Source organism: Nuphar pumila, chromosome 6 (genome assembly GCF_984573655.1).
Source record: "Nuphar pumila chromosome 6, dmNupPumi1.hap1.1, whole genome shotgun sequence".
NCBI classification, from domain to species: domain Eukaryota; kingdom Viridiplantae; phylum Streptophyta; class Magnoliopsida; order Nymphaeales; family Nymphaeaceae; genus Nuphar; species Nuphar pumila.
This window is the reverse complement of record NC_143254.1, coordinates 102,038,754-102,060,267: the sequence shown is the minus strand read 5'-3', so window position 1 is coordinate 102,060,267 and position 21,514 is coordinate 102,038,754. Positions and strand designations below refer to the sequence as shown.

The window sequence follows — 21,514 nt, the reverse complement described above, 5'->3', positions numbered from 1 at the left end:
TAAAGATATATATGATATTTGCGACCACCCATACCAATGTATTTATTTATAAATTTTTATAATATTTTTATTATATATTTAAAATCAATATTTTCCGAGATTTTTCCAAAAAAACAAAAAATTTGAAAATCTTTCGAGATACTTCATTGCAGAGAAATTCCCCAGAACTAAATTTGTGACTATGGCACAAACAGCAGATGATCGGAAACCCTGCATCTGATCACCTGTGGCCCACCAGCATGGTGGGTGATCAGGTGCAGCTCACATTGCACCTGATCTTCCCTCTAGAATTTAGGAAAGCCACAGGTGAGGCCAGCCGTCATCTCAAATGATTGGACTAGCTTCTCTCCCCATCAACATTGGTTTTTTCAGACAATATTGCCAAAATCAGGTTTCAAACCCGAATCAATTTTCAAGAAGCTATAGAGAATTGGCTGATCCAGGCTCTTATAGATCTGGAGAATCGGGCCCGGATCCGTCAATCTAATTTTTTTTTTAAATTCAAAGGTTCATAAAAATTAAAACTCAAAAATTACACACAAAAGAAGGTTCAATTCCAATGGGCCAATTTTTTAGTATAGCCCAATTCAACCCTAAGGGCACGTTTGGAAGAGATGCATGAAAAGTGATGCAAAATGAAAAATAAGTATGGATTGTTTACTCTTCCAAATTGGAGAGACTTTCACTGAGAGAATTTTTTTTAAAAGTACAATTTTTAATAGGAAACATTTTTCTAAAGAAAAGAGGAGAGGAATGTTTCTTACCAAGAGAAAATGATGATTTACAATCTCCACCACCCATCTCACCATCACCACCACCATCCATCGAATATCCGAGAAAAATTTTCTCATGCTACACAAACAGGAAAAAACTTAGAAAAGTTATCATATAAAAACTTCTCGTAGGCAAAACTTTCTTTGGATATCAGAGTTTTTCTCACTTTCAAACGTGCCCTAAAGCGAATCGATTTGGGGCCGATTAGATTCAATTCAATTCTGACAATGTTCGTTTTCAAACGTGGGTCCCCATTTTGAAATTTAAAACATTTAAAATATCACGATATTTTCCAAAGGTAACGTATCATTGAGGGTAGGCCGCACCATTGCCATTTAAGGCATAGAACGTTATGGGTGTGGCCTGAATGACAATGTTGATGTTTCAATTCATTGCCTGAAAACTTTATCTTCTTCTAAATCCTTGTGAACTATTGACCTTTTGCTTAGTCGAAAGTAGTTTCTACGTAGAATAGGGTTAAACATTGATTTTGAAATTTTCTTTTCATTGTCACTTAAATTATGTTGTTTAATTATGAAAGTATTAGATATGCCCTTCCTCTGTGTCACATAAAACATTATCACAAATCTCATTCTCTAAAAAATCTGGGTGAAGGAAAATCTCATGATATTTTCAAACTATGTCACAGAGACACGCCATTTTGGTGGCATGTCCTGGTGACACGATTGGACACGTGGGCACTGACACATACTGTGAATATTTTACTATTATTTTAATATTTTTAATGGTTTTTAGTTTTAATTTTTATTTCTACTTAGTTTTTTTTTATTTCTTACCCAAAAAAAAAAACCACACCTGCAAGAAGACCTGGTTTCACTGGCTCGGCCTGCCATACCTATGGTCACCATTGCCCCTAAGATTTTTACTTGGTTTGAAAAAATATATATTATTTTTAATCCCTAAACATCTGCTCTTAATTCAGATGAGATCGGGTGATCTGTCAAAATCACCGACTAATGGTGATTTGGCAGTCACCATCCATTTCTCCATTGTGGTACGTAGTCTGGTTGATTATAAAGGCAAGCACGATGTCATCAGCAGCGGCATCACTGGTAGCTGTTGATCACGCAATGGATGATGATGATACCTGCTTGGTGATTGGCACGTTACCTAATCTGTTTTTTATCAGTTATACGAAGGCCTTTTGCTCACGAGGGCTCCACTCATCTGATGCAGATGACGTGAATGCCATAAAGTAGATGGGATGTCACAGGTTAGAAACCTAAGAGGGACATCCTTTGTTGCAAAGGAGAGTGGATCCTGTAAAAATCTGGGTGAGATTGGGGTTGTAAACCCTGGGTGAGATAGCGTTGATCTGCTCTCACCGCACAAAGTCAAAGCAAGGTATAGTCCTTAGTGGGGAGGGGGGTTTTACCAACCAGAGAACTACCAATGTATGTTTTTTTTTATATTTTACACCAATAGACCACCCCAAGGATTAGAGACCTAGCCGCACTGGTTCTGCCTGCTGTACTTACAATCACTGTCTTGGCAGCATAAAACTTTGTGGGTTTACCCTTTTTCCCAAAGAAGTCGCCATGTTTCGGCTTGCGCAAGAGGTGATGACCATAGGATTTGAACCTAGACCGCCTATCTAGCGACCAAGGCCCCCTTTGCACTGCGTCAAACCCCTTTGGGCCTACCAATGTGTGGTTGATGACAGAAGGGTTTTTTTTTAACACGCACAGGCAATATAAGGGGGGCGTATCAGCCACTGTAATCAATATGGTCTCCATAATTTATCTTTAATATGTGTTCACAGCAAATCACATGACAGCATTTCTGAGTGATGCCGCGATCTGTATCTGTGGCTGCCATGAAGTGCCAGTGTGCCACCATGTGATTGGCCGTGACCATATAGGAAATGAGTTAAAGAGATCACTGTATCCCAATCGTGTATCTTTGTGGATGGTAGTTTAGCTTATTATTGTTGCACGGTGTTGGTGGTGCAGGTGCTCGGATGAGGTGAAGCCAAGGGCTAAACCTTACAAATTCACCAACGAACGCCTGAAGGAGCTGGGACTCACCTTCACCCCAATCAGGCAATGCCTCTACGAGACGGTGAAGAGCCTGCAGGAGAAGGGCCACCTCCCCCAACCCCAGCCCCTCAACCCAAACGTGGCAATCCAATAGAGCAGAGCAGCCCCTCAACCCAAGCTAGCTAGCTAGCATTAATGTTATCAAAAGTTGGGAATGTAAAATGGCTCTATAAATAAAGCTACAGAGCATGGTCTTGTGCTTTGTTTACTATGAGTCGATGAGGACATCATCAGAGGAAAAAAAATAAGAATTACTGGTGCAGTAGGTAGGAAGTATACGTCAGAAGCTCTTCTTTTGGCTCTTCTCTACCATATTTTAGCAAGAGGGATTGGAGTTGCCACCGAATTTAGTCTATCTTCCTCATGTATAAAGTGTGAAGGAGGATATCAAAACGTCCGTCTTGTATCGTGTTCAATCCTCCAAGTCACCATAGTGGTGCTGTCTTAGTCTAGTCTTTTCATCCTTCTTTGCAGGTAGTTGTATGTATTTGCAGGGAAGGCGGTTGGCAGCATGTTAGGGCTTGCTGCATATCTTGCACAATCTCTTCAGGCCCCCACAGTGTACTATTAAGCTGCATTGAAAATTCCTAATTTAATATGGATCCAGTACCTACTCTCTCTCTCTCTCTCTCATATCAGAGTATGTCATCAATCTACTTAAGAATATCAACCCAATTATGACGAAACTCTATTCAAGTTATGCTACCATTGGCAATTACTTGTGGAAGCAATATGGAGCAGAACACACATTAAGGGCTTGGTTTTATAGCCTTGGCAAGGTTAGGCATCATGGGCTACAAGGATCCGTATCCATAATTGTTCCTTAGTTTATTCTAAAGACGGACATGGGATTACGATTATTATATGCTGATAGTAGAGGACGACATTTTGCATGTTAATTAACAAATTAGTTTCAGATGAAAGATATGATGTTATGCATTGGTCTATTGGCATGGAGATTGATAGGAAGGATACTAATGTTAATATCGTTAGCACTACCAATAATAAAGTAGAACATGAGATGACCTGATTCTTACACTATTCACGAAAACTAGATTTTCAATGGAATCTAGTCAAGCGTCATTATGCATTCAAAGATGTAAAACATTGACTTGAAAATGTTTCAAACAAACGGTCACTCTCCCCTTTTGTTTCACTCAGCATAAGTATGCCTTTGATCTACTTAGAACACACAAGCATAATCAATTATAAACCCTTGAAGATGCCAATGGTTCTTGAAACCAAGTTGAGAGATGACATGGGAGATTTAATACCTAACAAGAAGAATATAGAATCATCATAGGTGCTTACATTGCCTAACTTTTGCTGGACCTAACATAATATATACCATTAATTAGTTCTCACAATTTATGCACTGTCTAAGGGCTTTCCTTCTAAATGTAACAATCCAATAAGGAGAATTCAACATTATGTCAAAGGTTTATACACCAAGGGTAACAGATCTCATTTGAGTCCACCTTTGGACCATAGCGGCACAGCTATTTCACTATGATGCTACTTCTGTAAGCGATCTAAAAACAAGGGAAGTATCTTGATATTCTACATATTTGAATTCAGATATTCACAGAGCAACATGATATAAAAGGCAGTGGTGAGGCCTAACACAAAAGCACAATATAGAGACATGGCATCAGTTATGGAAAAAGTTACATAAGCTTGACACTTGCATCTCTTCATCAAAATATTGGTGCTGATCATGTAGAATAGCCCTTTAAAATAGGGTTAAATGATTACTGTGGCCAAAAGAGAGAGGAGAGGCTGAAAGGAGTTTCGGGAAAAAAGCCCTGCTAAGGTAGAAGCTCTTTTTCCTAAACGCTACTATATTGTAACGACAAGTGCAATATTTGTCTCATTGAGTCATTTGCAACACAATAAAACTAGGCATATTGAGATAGATGAGTCTTTTACGAAAATTTCCTGATTCAAACTCAACTTTTACCTGATACTCTAAGTCAGGTACCCGATATTCTAAGTCAAGTCAAGTGTAATATTTATCTCCTTGGATTTTGGTTCGCGATGGGGAAGATGGATTGAAGTGTTGATTATGTCGGCCGGCCGGCTACATTAATGGGTGCACCGGGGGAGTTTTGTGATCTTCAGCATGGACTGCAACGGGTGTCCCTGTTATTTGACCTGATTGCAAAGGATTTGGCAGCATTATTTTGCCACCCTTCAAATCTTCTCACCAATGGTCTCCCTTTCTGAATAAGATTGATGTGAGGCTTCAGGCATGGAGATCTAAATACCTGTCTCGTGCAGGTAGACTCACTCTCATTAAGTCTGTTTTAGCGTTTTGCCTAGCTACTATTTGTCGGTTTTCAAGATGCCAAATAAGGTTGCAAAGGAAATTCATAGATTCTTGTGGGGAGGTGATTAGTCACCTTACCTACCAGCCGAGATGGTTTGAAGGTTCCTAATCACTTGATGTGGAATATTGCGCTGTTAGCTAGATGGTGGTGGGATTTATGCAGGAACCTAACCGATATATCAATCTATCTCCGAACTAAATATCAGCTTCAAGGTCAGCCCTACAGGGGGATTCCATTTAAGAATTGTCCATCTTCCTCGCCTTTTTGGACTCATCTATGAAAGGTTTAGGGGCATTTCAGCTCCTTTCTTGCTCTAACATGGAAGAGTGCCTTTCGTCGTGTTCCGCAAAGGGAGATTTTTCGTCGTTCTATATGGCACTTTGTGAACAAAGGATGGATCTGTTTCCACCTAGCTGACTATGGAATTCGAGCCAAACGCCTGGGTCCAGATTCTTCGCATGGCTGATGTCTTTGGACCTAGTGCCCACTCGCGAAAAATTGCATAGGCGGGGTCTCTATGTGGCCAGTATTTGCTGTCTTTGTGGTGCAGCCAGTGAATCTACCCTCGCCTTCTATGGTTTTGCTCTTTTTTCCAAGAGATATTATGTGCCTCTTGGAGGTTTAGAGATTTATGCATTCGGGAATCATCTTTTGCTAGAGATCTTTCTGCTCGTCCCCAAATTCAGATCTCGGCAAGGACACGCGGCATTGGGTGATTACAGCTTCGTCGGTGGTGTGGAAGGAAAGGAACTTGCGTATCTTTGATGGTGTTTCTGCTGATTCCAATGACCGACGTTATGCATATGGTTACCATCAAATGGCCGCAGTCCGATCTTCGGTGGGCTAGGCCCAACTTTAATCGACTCTCAGGTCTTGAATCTTATTTGGGGGCCGATATCTCATGGCCATGAAATTTTTCAGTTGTAACTGAGCTTTAATCTTAATAAATTAATTTACTCTCCGGTACCAATTAGGGATGGCAGTGGGCGGGTGAGCTTTAGTCTTGAAATTTGGGTACCTTGACAAATAATGTATAAAATTTGCATATATAGATGACATTAAGTAATTGATCCTCAAGGAGGTCTGCAATGTTTGTAAATGTCCTTGACATTAGCATTCTTGTCGATATTTGCAAATAAGGTATTACCTTCACATATATAGTACCACATTCCCTAGCTATCATATGAATCATATTTAAGTAAATGGTCTTCTAGGAGGTTCACAAATGTTTGGTAACATTGGCATATAAATTTTTGCAAATATCCCAACCTTAAAACTCTTATACGAAAAACGCAAATATGGTGCTACTTTTGCGAATAATGTACGGTCTTCGCAAAGAGTGTTTGTGAAACTCCTTTGATGAAATTCTCTTAAATGAGATCTGCAAATATTTGTTGACAAGCGCAAATTTTTAGCATGTGCTTTTTTATTTTTCCCGTTTGTTTCAAGAAAGAACTCTAACCATTTTCCCTCTAAAATTAACCCCTAAACCTTTTCTTTCTCACTTTGTTGTGATTTATGTAAAATCTTTTTGCTTCATTCCGACAAGGTTGCAGTATCATTCTTATCAACTTTTTCGGTTAGGTCAAAAGGTGAGTTTCATACAAACAATATATATAGGGTAACTTAAATCTATAAACCAGCAAAATATGTAAATTGGTATGCACCGAGATTTTTATAGTTTTTTATTTTTCTAAAATTTCATCATGTGGATATGATCCAGATGCTTGGTTTTGTAGAAAAATACTCTTAAATCATTCAATTACGATATATAAGAAGAATATTTTTAGGTTTGAAAATCAATGGCTCAGAATTTTTATAAATATTCAAGTATACAAAAAAACTTATTTCTTGATCCAATTACTATGATCCAATAGTCAAATTCAAGCAAATGGACCAAGCGAATGCATCTGCAAGGTTAAGTTTACAAAAAAAAAACTATGAAAATCTCAGTTCATAATAGTTTACATATTGTGTTGGTTTAAATATTCTAGTTTATATATGTAGTTTTATTTCATTCAAATTTTTTTTATAGATATGAGCATTTAATAGACTTGATGTATGTGTTTGGTTGTTGTTATGAATGTTTTGTTTATATTTTGTTTTATTATTTAATATTTAGCACTTGATTTATCATTTAAGATTTACTATATTTAGGGCTTTTTCATAGACATATATATTTGTTAGTGCTGTAGATTATTTATGTTTATTTGTTTGTTCTTTATTTAATATTTTATGATTTTATCTTTATGTAATGAGACTAAGGTTGACAGACCACAAACATTCAATTAGTATAATGAGGTTGGGGTTGACTATATAGAAGTATTGAATAGGGGTTATTGTGGATAGTCAGTTTTCAGAGTGGTTGTAGATAGTTTTGTTAATTGGATGTATGAAGGTTATATAGATGGTTTTTTCTCACGTGTTACTTTCATTAGATGAATGGTATGTTGTGAAATTAGTGTATGCAGTTAATGATGACCTCTGAAAGAGTTAAATTACATTATCATAGCACTTATCACCCTACTTAAAGATCTATACTAATCACTAAAAATAATAGTTTTAAAAAATGTATAGCTTTGATGTCTCGTAAAACCAAATATGTAGAAGAGTTATTGAGCTTCTGGTATAGTTATTCTCCTAAAGTAGGTAGTCAAAATATATGAATAGATGTTTTGGATAATGATGATATATAATCGATGTTATTTAGTGATGACGTTTACTTAGTTGCTTGCAAAGTTAAACAAGAAATAGTTGAAAGTAATGTACAAGAATTTGATAAATGAAATTACGAAAATCTTTAAAGAATGTGCATCTATCTCAAGTACCAATTATTAAGCTTAGTTCTTTGATGAACATCTAATCGTCCCAAACAATAAGTGATATTGATATCCCAAACATTAAACTCAGGCACGTAGATACCCAAACAAATTAAAGATAGAGATGTTCGATGTGCATGCAATAAACTTTCAGAAACAATTGATGTTCATAATCAGATGATCATTGCAAAGAATGTAGCACTACATAAGCAAACCAGTGCTATTGATCTTCATCGCAGTAATTTGGATGATACACATAACTATGAATTTGAACATGAGTTGGATTTCAAAAAATGTAATGTCATTTTCTCCATATAATACGGTCATTTATCCATCAACTAGTTTAACGGCTTTAGCCCCACACGTACCAAGTGCATTCTCTCAAAATAACTAAAACTTTAAAATAGCAACCACTTTTACAATAACCAGCCGGCATAGCATTCCAGGGGTGACCTCTCTGTCATTTGAGCAAACGACTCCTTCACATAAGATAGGATCCCTTGATGGCATCAGATCGATGGTAAGAATTTACCTTTGTCATCATATTAAAAGTCTTGAGCGATGCATCTTTATATGCACGAAAATGGAAGCCAAACACCATGAACTGATGGATATTATAGCCTTGATCTCAGAAAAAAATTGGAAGCCATTTACACCATAAATTAAAAAACCAACTTGCAAGATATTCGCAGAATAGACCGCCTCAATTTGTAAGGCACTTCCAATAATAATTGTAGTGAAGTAACAAGAAAATGAACTTAAATAATCTTTACTTTAGTGTTTGTTTTTAAGATGACGGAGGAGGAATGGAGGATTATAGTTCTAAAAGATCAATATTGTTTCCTTTGTTGTTCGGCACATTTATAAATCTAAAAGAAGATGAATATTGTTTCCTTTGCTGTTTTGACACACTTCTTTATCTCAAATACACTCAGTCCTGGGCTGTCACGATGCTCAAGATACAATCATGAGAAATCTAACGGATATTTGGTCCTCACCCCTTCAGTACTCTCCACTAGACTCCAATCTCCTAGAATATTCAGCCATAGAACATTCCACGTTCTGTGCCCGTCTTTCTACAGCAACCATGTAAAGACCTGGGGAGGAGTAATCAGAAAAAGAAAAAACATATAGAAAAGAGGAGTGATCGGGATAGTGGGTAAAGAGAGGTACATGTTTTAAATGAAAGCATCAGGAACCATAATGCTGAAATGGAAAAGAGACACCACTGGTTTTACAGAACTGTTTGTCTCATCATCGACTAAGAACTATCTACATAGTTATGTGCAATAAATAAGTGTATGACAGAAATATCCTCAAGAACTAATAATAACTAATGCCCAAATGATTAAAGTGATCCGTGCAAAAATGACCAGAGGAGCTCTGTATGTCACTGCACATAGATGTACATCTAGACATATATTTTCATACCACCTTCAAACTCTACACGCATTAAGAGAGAGACTGAAGAGTTTAGACAAGGGACGTGTACCTAGAAATGAACATAACTCTACATCTATACATATCTTTTCATACCACCTTCAAACTCTACATGCATTAAGAGAGAGACTGAAGAATTTAGATAAAAGAAACGTGAACCTAGAGATGGACATAACTTAGTAAAGAAGTATGCAATTTGATGTTGAGAAGAAACATATGGCAAGCAAATGGATCTAGCCAAATACTCTGCCTTATAAATAACTTCTCTATATTTTGTTTGTGCACTAAATTCAGGATTTTTTGCCATGGCTTCATTTCAAAACCTTGGATCTTACATTCACGAATTTGAGATTTGAGGATATGAGAACAGACCCCAGCCCATCAGTTCTCAAATCCGGAAATCTGGCCTTTGTCCCCTTTATACCGGGATGTCAGAATCCTTCATTTGAATAGTTTCAGATTTTGAAATGGAGACTGGGCCACATCAGCATGCCCCATGCCACCTCAGATTCTCAGATCTAAAATCTGAGGCTTTCAACATCCCTTACATGAATAGTGTGCTGCAGAAATAAATTTACATAACACCCATATCATGCGGCAGTTTCCACAGACATACAATTTCTGAAGTTGATTGTGACACAGCTTTGTATTCAGCTTCATAATCTGTCACATGGGTGCGGGTGCGGGTGCGGGTGCGGCACTTTAAAAAAACTTGGGTGCGGGGGTGCAGGAGGGTAAATATATAAAAAAACCTGAGTGAGTTGAGAGAGAGGCATGCAATAACAGATGAAAAAGGGGAACATAGAGAGAGAGAGAGAGGTAGCCGAGAGATTGAGAGATGAGTGGAGAGAGAGATTGAAGGAGAGAATGCATACCTTGGAGATGGAGAAGAGGTATCGCTGAACGATGGCAGCTCGTAGGCGTAGGGGTTGGGAGACACGTCACAGACTTGCAGTGTCGGGGTCAAGAGACAGAGAAGAGGGCAAAAATGTTTTGCCCTAATCCTCCTCAGCCCATTTCATCGGGCTCTTTTTTTTTAAGTCCAAAATTTGGACATCTATGACCCTGGGTGTGTTAACCGCACCCAGGGTCGGGTTGACCGCACCGGGTGCCGCACTCACATCGCGTTGCGTCGACACGGGTGCGGCACCTAGTTGGCCGAATCCCTGTGACATAGCTAATAATGTTGATCATGATTGCCCAAGTGTACTGAACTAGCTACACCCATAAACTGTTTTACCAAGAGGACAACATACCGCAAGATAACAACAAGAGAGAGTGGGATACAATAGGACTTATTAGCAATTGTCTATGCTTGTCAGTTACCGTGCCAACTTTGACTACAAGATCAGTTGCATGCCTGTGCCGCAACAACAAATGCCTTTTTCCGGAGTAAAAATTTTCTAACCTTGGGAATGTTAAGACTATCAAGATGGATCCAGATCCAAAACCTGTATTCTTGTATTTACTTTATATTCTAAAGGGTATTAGTGTAATCTGCAGTAAGTATTCTTTATATAAAAGAAAGGATGTCACCCTAGAGTGGGTGAGATGTCTATTCAGCCTCCAACATTGCTTTTCTTCTCTTTTGTCTTGTTTATTGTGCAGAGCTTCCAAGGGTTATTTCACATAGTATCAGAAGAGGTAAGTCTCATTGATCCTAGCTGCTCTCTTCTTCCTATTCCTAAATCAAAATCCTTCTTTCAGATCTGTAAAAAAAACAAAATTAACAGACCTGAAAGAACCTTATTTCTGTGTCAGATCTGAAACAAATCAGATCGACATCCATTCTACCGTGTTAGATCAAATCAATCCAGATATGACGATTCATCATGTTAGATCTGATCAAATCTAACCTCACTTAATCAAAAAACAAAAAAAACTTTTTCCCAAATATCGATCTTCCTAAATCAAACTTTGTCAGTTTTTTTTCTTTTCTTACCCATACGTCAGATCAGATCTGATGTGATTTCTTCTATCTTGTTCATCACGTCAGATCAGATCTGTCGTGATTCATTCACTTTTCTCTTATACACACACAGGTATATATAGGCCTGCATTTATGGATCAATCAAAACGAGTGCCAATATCTCTATGATCTGTAGTTTCTGTTCATCTGCAAAAAAAAAAAAACACAGATATTGCTCATATCAGTATAACCAGAAATACAGAATCATCAGAAAGATTCAGCACGATTGATTAATCATTCCTTCCCTTCTTTTCTTTTCATCATACCCTAATGGTCATCATCAATGCCACTTTTCTTAGTCATTTAGTTGAAACTTGATTCTTCCAATTTCATCACCTTGATGAGTCGATTCCTGTGCCTTTGGAACTTGTTTCCCAAACAATTTCAGTGCAGAATAAAAGCGCAGAGAAAGCCTCGAAGATCATGGTCAGAAACCCAAAGTTTATTGTGTGGCAAAAGAATGATCAGTCAATTATAGCATTTATTACAGCTATTGTCTCCCGTGATGTCCTTCTACACATCCCATCAGGAGTTTCAATAAAAGAGTTATGGGATACCTTACATTAGTGGTAGGAGATTTCTACTCCTAATATATCAGCTGAAAGCAAAGCTTGTAGACTTAAAAAGGGAGATTCTCATGTTGATGAATACATCAACAAAATCAAGATTATCATGAATCAACTTGTTGCCATAGGATCCCCAATGTTAGATGAAGTTATATGCACAAAACAGTCAGAGGACTTGGGCAAGAGTACATGTTTATCACTGTTTATACCAGCACTGTGCCTCGTCCACCTTTTGATAAACTAAAGACTATGTTATTGGAACATAAAGCTATGTTCAACATATCATCCAGGTCTCAGAAGGATGAGGTGAATCATAAAGTTATAGTTGTTGACCAAAATTATAACTTTTCCCAAGGAAGAAGACGTGGTCGTGAGCCCAATTTTGGTGGACACGAAACAGGTATTCTGCATACACTTTCTTCTTCTTCTAATCAAGCGAATGTGATATGCCAAATGTGTAGAAAGAAGGGTCACACGTGTTCCAACTACTATTGGCATTATGTTTCAACATAGCGGCCACCTATAGTGTTGATTCCTACTCGTTTTTGGGCACTTGCAACTGCTGCCACACCATTGACTGGTGCTGGTCCACATGCTCCAGCAAACTTTATGCAGGCTCCCACTAATTCATATCCTCCTTCAATTGTTGGTTCTCACAATTTGGAGGCCCTTACTGCTGGTTTTAGGCAGCTTAATCTCTAACATAAGCATAACCCTGTTGGAAATTCGTAGGCTGTTAACATGCATTCTTCATCCTCATCCGAAATAAACCCCATATCAGGACACTCTACGATGACTTCTTCTCAAGGTTGGTTCATGGACTCGAGGACAGCACAGCATCTTACGGGAAATTCAAGTAAACTCTCTCATGTTGAACCATATCGTGGTAATGAAAGTGTGATCACAAGAGATGGGAAACACCACCATATTACTCACATAAGAACAGTTGTTGTTTCAAGTAAAGGGTCCCCTTCTTTGTCTAAAACCTTGCTTGTACCCAATATTTAGAAAAATCTTATTTATTTTTCTCAACTATGTCGTGATATTAATTATTGCGTCTCCTTTTCTCTGTCCTCTATTTCTGTGAAGGGAATTCACACGAATCTCGCTAAGGGAAGAAGATGCGAATGAAACTCCAAAGTCTCTTTCATAGCTAGCCAGTCATTCGTTGTTTGTGTCGTCATCAAGCCCAGAAGTTCACCAAGAAGTTGATGTTTGGTACCATAGATTAGGTCATTGCAATTTAAGTTTTCTTGATCTTTTATGTAATAAAGGTTTGATTGATGTCAAAAGAAGAAATTCTTCTTTCTGTGTTAGTTGTCGTATTTGTAAGATTCATGAACTTCATTTTTCCAGATCAAATAAAAGAGTCTCTTTTCAATTTGAACTTATTCAATCTAATGTTTAGGGGTCTTCCCATGTTATGTCTTTGTCCAAATCCAAATACTATATGATTTTTGTAGATGATTTTATTCGTTTCACTTGGATATACTTCTTGAAATCCACGAACCCAAAGATTTTAGCCCTACAGAGTGATAGTCGTGGTGAATACATGTCCAATCAACTCACACAATTTTTAATTGATAATGGGATTCAGCGTGAGTTGAGTTGTCCAAGGACTTCCCAACAAGATAGAGTGATTGAATGTAAACACCGTCATATTGTGGAAACAACCCTAACAATGATATGATGCTAATCTCAAGGCTGGTTTATGGTCGGAGGCGTTTCATATAGCGGTTTACTTGATAAATAGGATGCCTATATCCAATCTTGGAGGAGAATCTTCCTATTTTTTGTTGTACTGGACACATCCTAAGTATTCTTGGTTGCGTGTATATGGATGTCGGTGTTTTGTTCACATTGATGGTTCGATAAAAAACAAACTCCCCCAATGCAACTATGTGTCAGTTTATTGGATACAATGAGAAATATATGGGATACAGATGCTTTGACCATGCTGCAAATTAAATCATTGTTTGAAATATATGGGATACAGTGTATGTTTATAGGCTATCCAAAAAATCAAAAGGGGTATCGATGTTATGATCCAATTTCTCGTTGGAAGTATGTCAGTGCGGATGTATCTTTCTTGGAGTCTCTTTCATATTATTCCAGTAATGGTGCTAGGCTGCAATCTGATCAAGATGACTAATTTCCTCTTCTTGTTCCTCCTTTTTCCTTGGAATCGGTGCCCCCATTACCGAATCCAACTCCACCTACCTCACGGTTTCACAATCCTCCATTGGTGTATGTGCGTAGAGCTCCACCTCCTCCAGTGCCTCTATCTTCTTCTTCTCCTGAGGTAAGTACTCCTGATCGTAATGACATTCATGTTGATGATAACAGGCCAATCGCTCTGCGAAAGGGGACACGACAATGTACCTTATATCCTGTCTCAGTTTGTGTTAGATGTCAAACTTGGTAATCAGATGAAAGCTTTTATTTCAGCCTTATCTGCTCAAACTATTCCTCTGAGTTATCAAAAGGCAGTACTCGATAGTCGGTGGAAGCAGGCTATGCAAGATGAAATGGATGTTTTACTGTCTCAACAGACATGGGACATCGTTGATCCCCCATTGGTTGTGGATATTGTTGGATGCAAATGGGTATATATCATTAAGTACAACTCAGATGGTTTAATTGAAAGATACAAGGCCAAGTTAGTAGCAAAAGGTTATACTCAGACATATGGTGTTGATTTCTTTGAGACATTTTCCCTAGTAGCATGGATGGGCACCATTCGTCTTGTTCTCTTTGTAGTCGTTCGCCATGGATGGAGTTTGTGTCAGCTAGATGTGAAAAATGCATTCTTATACGAGGATCTGTCTGAGACAGTCTACACGCAACAACCTCCTGCGTTCGAGGTTGAGGGGGAGTGTCAGAAGGTGTGCAGATTAAGAAAGGCGATATATGGTCTAAAGCAAAGTCCTCGTGCATGGTTTCAAAAGTTGTTTGAAGTAATGTCAAAGTTTGGTTTTAATAGGTCAGTGTCAGACCACACATTATTTATTAAGAAAACTAACTCAGGCATAGTAGTTATGGTGGTATATATGGATGACATCATCCTTACATGAGATAGCATGAACGATATTGCAGCTATGAAGGCTCATCTTCAAAAACATTTTGTTACAAAAGACATTGGTTCTCTTAGATACTTTCTGGGCATAGAAGTGGTCAGGAGTAGTGAGGGCATGGTTTTGTCTCAACGGAAGTATGTTCTTGATTTACTAAAAGAGACAGGAATGTTGGGAGCTAAACCAACAAATATTCTTATGGATCACAAAGTTCATTTATTGGATGAGGGGTCAAAACCTGTTGATAGCAAGAGCTATCGCTCATTGGTAGGGAAGTTACTATATGTGACAATGACAGTAACTAGACCTGATATTGCTTTGGTTGTAAACAAGGTTAGCCAATTCATGGACAAACCGACTGAGGTGCACTGGAATGCTACAATGATGATACTCAGGTACTTAAAATCTTTTCCTGGAAAATGGTTGTTATTCAAGAAAGGAGGCAATCTGGAAGTAGTTGCTTACTCTGGTGCTGATTATGTTGGGTCTGTAGAGAATAGAAAATCTACCACAGGATTCTGTGTATTTGTGGGAGGTAACTTAATTTCCTGGAGAAGTAAGAAGCAAACTGTGGTTGCTAGGTCAAGTGTTGAATCAAAATATAGGGCTATAGCCCAAACGGCAGCTGAATTAATGTGGATTCGCACTGTGCTGACTGATCTTCAAGTGAAGGTTTCATCTCCTATGGTGATGATGTGTGATAACAAGGCAGCCACATATATAGCCAATAATCCGGTATTTCATGAGAGGACAAAACATATTGAAGTTGATTGTCACTACATACGAGATATGGTCCAAGCTGGACATATCTCTACCAAGTATGTAATCTCTGAGGATCAAGTTGCAAATATTTTTACAAAGCCTCTTGCCAGGTCCAGTTTCTCAAAATGTTGTGGCAAGCTGAGCATGATTGATATCCATGCTCCAGCTTGAGGGGGAGGGTTAAGATAAGTCGACCTCTTTAGAGATTATCTATTCTTAAGGCAGTTTTGATATTTTATGAATAATGAGGGACCTAAATGTAATTTTATTCCTTTGGCTAATCTCTACTTAAACTAAAGGAGATTAGACCTAATTACAAAAATAAGTCTCTCTCTCTCTCTCTCTCTCTCTCTCTCTCTCTCTCTCTCTCTCTCTCTCTCTTACTGTTTTGTTTGTCATTTCACATACATGATTTTATTTTTTGTATATTGTTCATTAACATTGTTAGTTGTATGGTTTGTTTATTCAATTGTTAATTTATATTTAATTTATTTGAGAAAGTTATGTAATATAATTGCTTTACATTATTCGACGACATGTTATTATTTGTCTATTGCTTATTGTTGATTGATTTTATATTGTATAGATATTTATTATTAGTTTTAGCAGTTTTTTTTACATATTTTGTGTGTGTTTTTAAATTTTTTTATTTGGAGTACCGCCTAGGCCTTGCCTAGTCTGTTTAAAGGCTCACCGCCTAGGCTCTCCCTAGCACCTTTGACAACTAAGCCCATCATTCTTGGAAGCAATTCCATGTAAACTTCTTAGTTTTGATCCCTTCTCGAAAAGGCATCTTCACTTCAAACTAGTATATTGCCCACCATTCTTCACATCGAATCATAGTTTTAAAACCTAGTGACTTGTGACTCGACTTGGCATGGGTTAACTCGTGACCCGGCGAGTCAACTCGGTAACTTGTCCGAGTCACGACGACTTTATATTTCTATGAAAATTATGTATATGTTTATATATATTGTATAACTAATTGTTACATGTAATGTGTATCTTAATATACATATATGTACACAAAGTATATATATTACATTATTAATTATGCAAATGTATCATTTATATATAACATACATAATATGCATATATATAACACATTATATATGTATGACTCGACTGAGTCATTCTATGACTCGACCATGACTCCGCTGACTCGGCCATGGCACGACCGAGGTTTGTTAAGTTTCGGGTTACTCACTAATTTGACTCAGTGAATAGCCAAGTTACCCAATTCACTGAGTTGACTCAGTTAGTTTTTAAGCATTGCATCAAACTAGTAGATTGCCCACTATTTATCTAATAAACTATTAAGAATCATTTTATTTTGGTCATATGAATCGCTGCTGCAAAAGACTATAAAAAGTTCTAACCATAATGTTTATTGTAACCTTTTGCAACCAATATTTTTCTATATCATTCTTTAATCCATCAACTTTAGTTTTCACCTTGAATACCAACTTGCAACCAATTGCAATCATTCATGAAGGCAATGCAACAAGGTCTTATGTTTTCATTCTCTCAAAAGCTACATGAACCTTTTATGTTATATTGATAGTTTGGCTGCCATAGATCAACTTATTGCCAAGGAAAAAATAGGTATTACTTAGAACCAGTGTTGTGAAAAGCGTTGAGGCGTAGTGAGGCGCTCCACCAAAAACTGAGGCGAGGCGTAAAGCGTAAGCCTCAAATTTTTTTTTGAAAACTTAAAAAAACTATAAAAAACTGTCTAAAAGTACAAATAAATAAATAAAAAATGCTTTATTGATGAAGCAACAACCAATAAGAAATAGAAAATCTCAAATAAATACTAAAACTAATTACATAATGCATAATGTCCAAAATACCCCTAATGGGTTTCACTATATATATATATATATATATATATACTTTTAACATTTAACAACACTAACCTCTGTGTTGAGTGCAAGATCTGTCTTCTGTTCTTTTTGTTTTCTTTTGCATGTGACTTGTATGTGACTGGACTGCAATTCATGAATCACAATCTTAGAAATTGGACACTACATGTAAGCTGGACACTACATGTAAGCGTAAGCCTGAAAAATACAAATAAATAGAAAAAACTTCTTCACGCCTAATGCTGGCGCCTTGAGGGCCTCGCCTCAAGGCGAGGCACGCCTTTTGCGCCTCAAGGCGAGGTGCACCATTCGTGCCTCAAGGCGCGCTTTTAACAACACTGTATGATACTTTTCTCTTAGGAAAGATAACTTTACCTAAAATAGGTGACAAGGAATTACCAAAACAAATAACAAGGAAAATCGAGTATTAGTAGTAGTAGTATAACTATAACATAAAATATCAGATACTATAATGAAGAAGATTCTATCCTATGTCACAGGGACACGCCATTTTGGTGGTGTGTCCCTAGTGACGCTCGGACATGTACGGTGAATATTTTAATATTATTTTAATATTGTTTAATGTTTTATAGTTTTGTTTTAATAAAAAATTATTTTTGTATTAAAATACCAAAAATAGTTTTTATTGATTGAAAAATAAATAATTTTGTGTCCTCGTGTCATATGTTTAAAAAAAATCACTTTAGAGTTTAGAGTCGAATCTGTGTCACTCGTGCTAACGTGTCTTTGTGACATAGATTCTATCCTAGTACTTAGTCTACATGTCCTTTGGAAAGGGAACCGACTACCTAGAAGATAATTGATCTCCATAAACAAATTATTTTACCTGAGATTATGCATGAGATAGGAATTCAGGCTTGCGATTAGGGGTGGCAATTTCTGACACGACCAGCCAACCCGACCCGCCAACCCGCCTCTTAGGCGGGTTCGGGTTGGGCTTAAGCCAACCCGTTTAATAAACGGGTCGACCTGTGTAACCCGTTTATTAAACAGGTCGGGTTCGGGTTGGGGGTATGCCAACCCGCCAACCCGACTGACCCGTTTAATAAACGGGTTAGGCGGGTGGGTCAACCCGCCAACCCGACCCGCCAACCCGTCTGCCCGACCCGTCAACCCGTCTGCCCGACCCGTCAACCCGCCAACCCGTCTGCCCGACCCTTCAACCCGCCAACCTGACCCGTCAACCCGACCCGCGAACCTGAAAACCCGTTTACCCGACCCAACCCATTTATTAAATGGGTTGGCGGGTCGTGTCGGGTTACCCGTTTATTAAACGGGTCGGGTTCGTGTTTGCCACAGCCGACCCGTTTAATAAACGTGTCGGGTTCGGGTTGAGGTATGCTGACAAGCCAACCCGACCCGCCAACCCGACCCGATTGCCACCCCTACTTGCGATGAACAAGGCATGTTTGTGGCTGTGATCACTTTACCACGTGAATGATTGATGGGTGAAATCATTGAATACCAAATACGCATTAAAGGGTTGCCATGCAAATAAAGGAGAACTTTTCTTTTGTAGACTGGGTACTCTTTTTCTTTGTAGACTGGGTACTTGGAAAAGATCAGCTGAAATCACGGGGAAGCGAGGAAGGAATAGAGGGTTTTATGGTGATGGCAAACTGGTATTCTATTGGAAAGATCAATGATTGGCGGAGAGACCATTAGGATCTCTATTGCCGTCTCTCTTTGGTATAGCAAGATCTAAGTACCAATAGTCAGACATGGCTGGAAGGACAATTTGCACTGGGAGGCAGCGCTCTGGAGAAATACCTACAAAGTAAAAATATGGTCTTACGCATTCAACAAAGCCCGCAGAAGCAGATAGCCTAATTTGGCATAGCATTCACTCAAAGCCATTTTCAGTGAGATCCTGCCATACTGAACTTCTAAGAAACTCCCCACCCAACAAATTAAAATTGGAAGAGTGTCTCAACCTACCAACATAGTGTAGTCAACAAAGCCTAAGGATGTATGTATGAATAGTTTTTTTTATCTTTTGGCAGTGAGATCATGTTAAAGAGAACTCTTTGCACCAGGGGCTTTCACTTATCCTAAGATGGCTATGTAGTGGGCAGGTCCTTCATCAATGACCATTAACTTCACTTGGTTAGCATCGATAAACAAAACCATTAACCAAATATGCTAACATGCTGTTGTTCTCTGCTCAGTTTGAAAATATAAAAATCAGCTGATTATATGTTTTTGCTGACAAGCTTGGAGATTGCACCTTCCTGACTCCCCCTTGGTGCAGCAGAACGGCAATATATGGCATTGCCTTTGGAGATAAAAGAGGCTTTTTCGGCCTACCGGTAAAGTGACTTCGAAAGAAACTGAAAAATATTCAAGAATAGCAGCACTGGGTTGCATATATAACTCATTTGATAACCCGACCATTGGAATCACAAAGACATTGAGGAACAAGCTCATAATCAGTTCTAAAACGAAAAAAAGGCACACGAATCGCATCAAAATCAAGGGCATCAAGAAAAACAACTCATAGATCGAAGAATTCGCAACCTACCACCGTCGTAATCCCCGGAAAGTATGCAGAAAGATCAGGGCTTGAACGTGTAAGGCTGCGGAAGAGTCATCGGCCCTCTTCTCGGATCGTCGGAATCGAGCAGCCTCTGCACTCTTTTCTTCGCACAATACTGACGGTCGAAATGCTTCACCTGATTTTTAACCGAAGGTTCACGCTCTCACACACAAGCAAGAAGAAAACAAACAGAAACAGAAAACTGCGAGAGGGCCGATCAAAAACCCAAACAAAAAAATCCTCAGAACATCGATTCGACCAAACGTAACGATGATGACCATCCGAACAAGCAGCAGAAACAAAAACCACCGGAGGGAAGGTGTTGTCGCGCTTACCCACGTCGATCGACACCGGCTTACGAATTCGGTGCGAGCACCTTTGCAATCAGCCGGGTAGAGAAGGCCGACGGAAGCGATTTCGGTGGGTTTCTTGTCGGCTTCCTTCTCCAGGCAAGCGTAGAAGGCATCACGGGCCTGTTGCAGCTAAAAAATAGGTGAAAGGAAATACCAGAGAGCAGAGAAAAAAGAAAACCCAATGTTCCCACCTTCATCGGCTTAACTAGTAATCAAACGGAGCCCAATTGCGTACCTTGTAGCAGGCCTTCCTTGCTTCCTCCAGAACGTCGGTGTGGATTTTATCATCTTCTCGAGATATCTGGCCGTCCTTTGTCAACCACCCCATCGTCTCTCCTTCTCTGTCTTTTCTACCTCCCCTCTGCTTCTCCCCCGGCCCCTTGGTTACGATGATCTGGTTATTCAAAGGCAGGACTGGAAGAGCACGGACCGAGGGAAACCGCCTCCGTCCGGCCTCAAAATCGCGAGTCGATCGGGCAACCCGAAAGTGGCCTCGGGCTCAGGGATCAAGTTCGGTTCGGTTTCATTCATCTCCAATGTCATCCCCCCATCTTTATCCCCTTTCTTAAATCCAAGGATGGAAGTTGTTTTGATCAAATCTGATTTTTTTTTTAATTTATAACGGAAGAAATCTCACCGGGCACCAAGACCTGGTCACACTCGGAAGCAGATCAGCTGAACATCAGCGTTTTTGCTCATGCCTACATCATGGTCGTCTGTTTGCATTTTGGATGAATTGCCACGCGGTTTTATTGATTTTTGAGCTTTTTAAAATGCAAATTGAATGGCCACGATGTCCAACAACAAACAACAACAACTACTCCTTCATCCCAAAACAATTGGGGTCGGCGATATGAACCAACAAAGAAATTCATTTTGGGTCTTCCACATGAATCCTTTTCCTCCAATCATTTCTATCCAATGACATGTCCTCGGTGAGGTTCA

The 21,514-nt window shown here is 38.7% G+C and overlaps 2 protein-coding genes across 8 annotated transcripts in view; one reads left to right on the top strand and one right to left on the bottom strand.

Annotated features, from left to right (window-relative positions):
• Window positions 1-21,514, top strand: part of LOC149835447 (cinnamoyl-CoA reductase 1-like) — a 41,024-nt gene that overhangs the window by 6,344 nt on the left and 13,166 nt on the right. For 2 of the 3 annotated variants that reach the window (XM_090008516.1, XM_090008517.1), the window contains one exon: window positions 2,748-3,444. The exons of the other annotated variant lie outside the window; for it this stretch is intronic. In XM_090008516.1, coding sequence (XP_089864642.1) covers window positions 2,748-2,928 — 181 coding nt within the window. In that variant the 3' untranslated portion in view covers window positions 2,929-3,444. Of the gene's footprint in view, window positions 1-2,747; window positions 3,445-21,514 lie in introns of those variants that run through there. 3 annotated transcript variants of the gene reach the window in all.
• On the bottom strand, window positions 269-21,086 carry LOC149835448 (Cytochrome c oxidase, subunit Vib family protein). Of its 5 annotated transcripts, XR_016432324.1 has the most exons (5): window positions 20,805-21,086; window positions 20,552-20,689; window positions 20,202-20,352; window positions 17,714-17,785; window positions 8,806-9,080 (listed from the first exon to the last, which is right to left on the bottom strand). XR_016432324.1 is itself a non-coding variant. In XM_090008524.1 (4 exons), exons 1-3 carry the CDS (start codon window positions 20,895-20,897, stop codon window positions 20,236-20,238), a joined length of 348 nt encoding a protein of 115 aa, XP_089864650.1. In that variant the 5' UTR covers window positions 20,898-21,086; the 3' UTR covers window positions 269-852; window positions 20,202-20,235. The 5 variants fall into 5 exon arrangements, 4 of the variants coding, with proteins under 4 accessions (XP_089864650.1, XP_089864651.1, XP_089864647.1 ...); XM_090008524.1 differs by lacking the exons at window positions 8,806-9,080; window positions 17,714-17,785 and adding an exon at window positions 269-852; XM_090008525.1 differs by lacking the exon at window positions 17,714-17,785 and having other exon boundaries at window positions 8,669-9,059.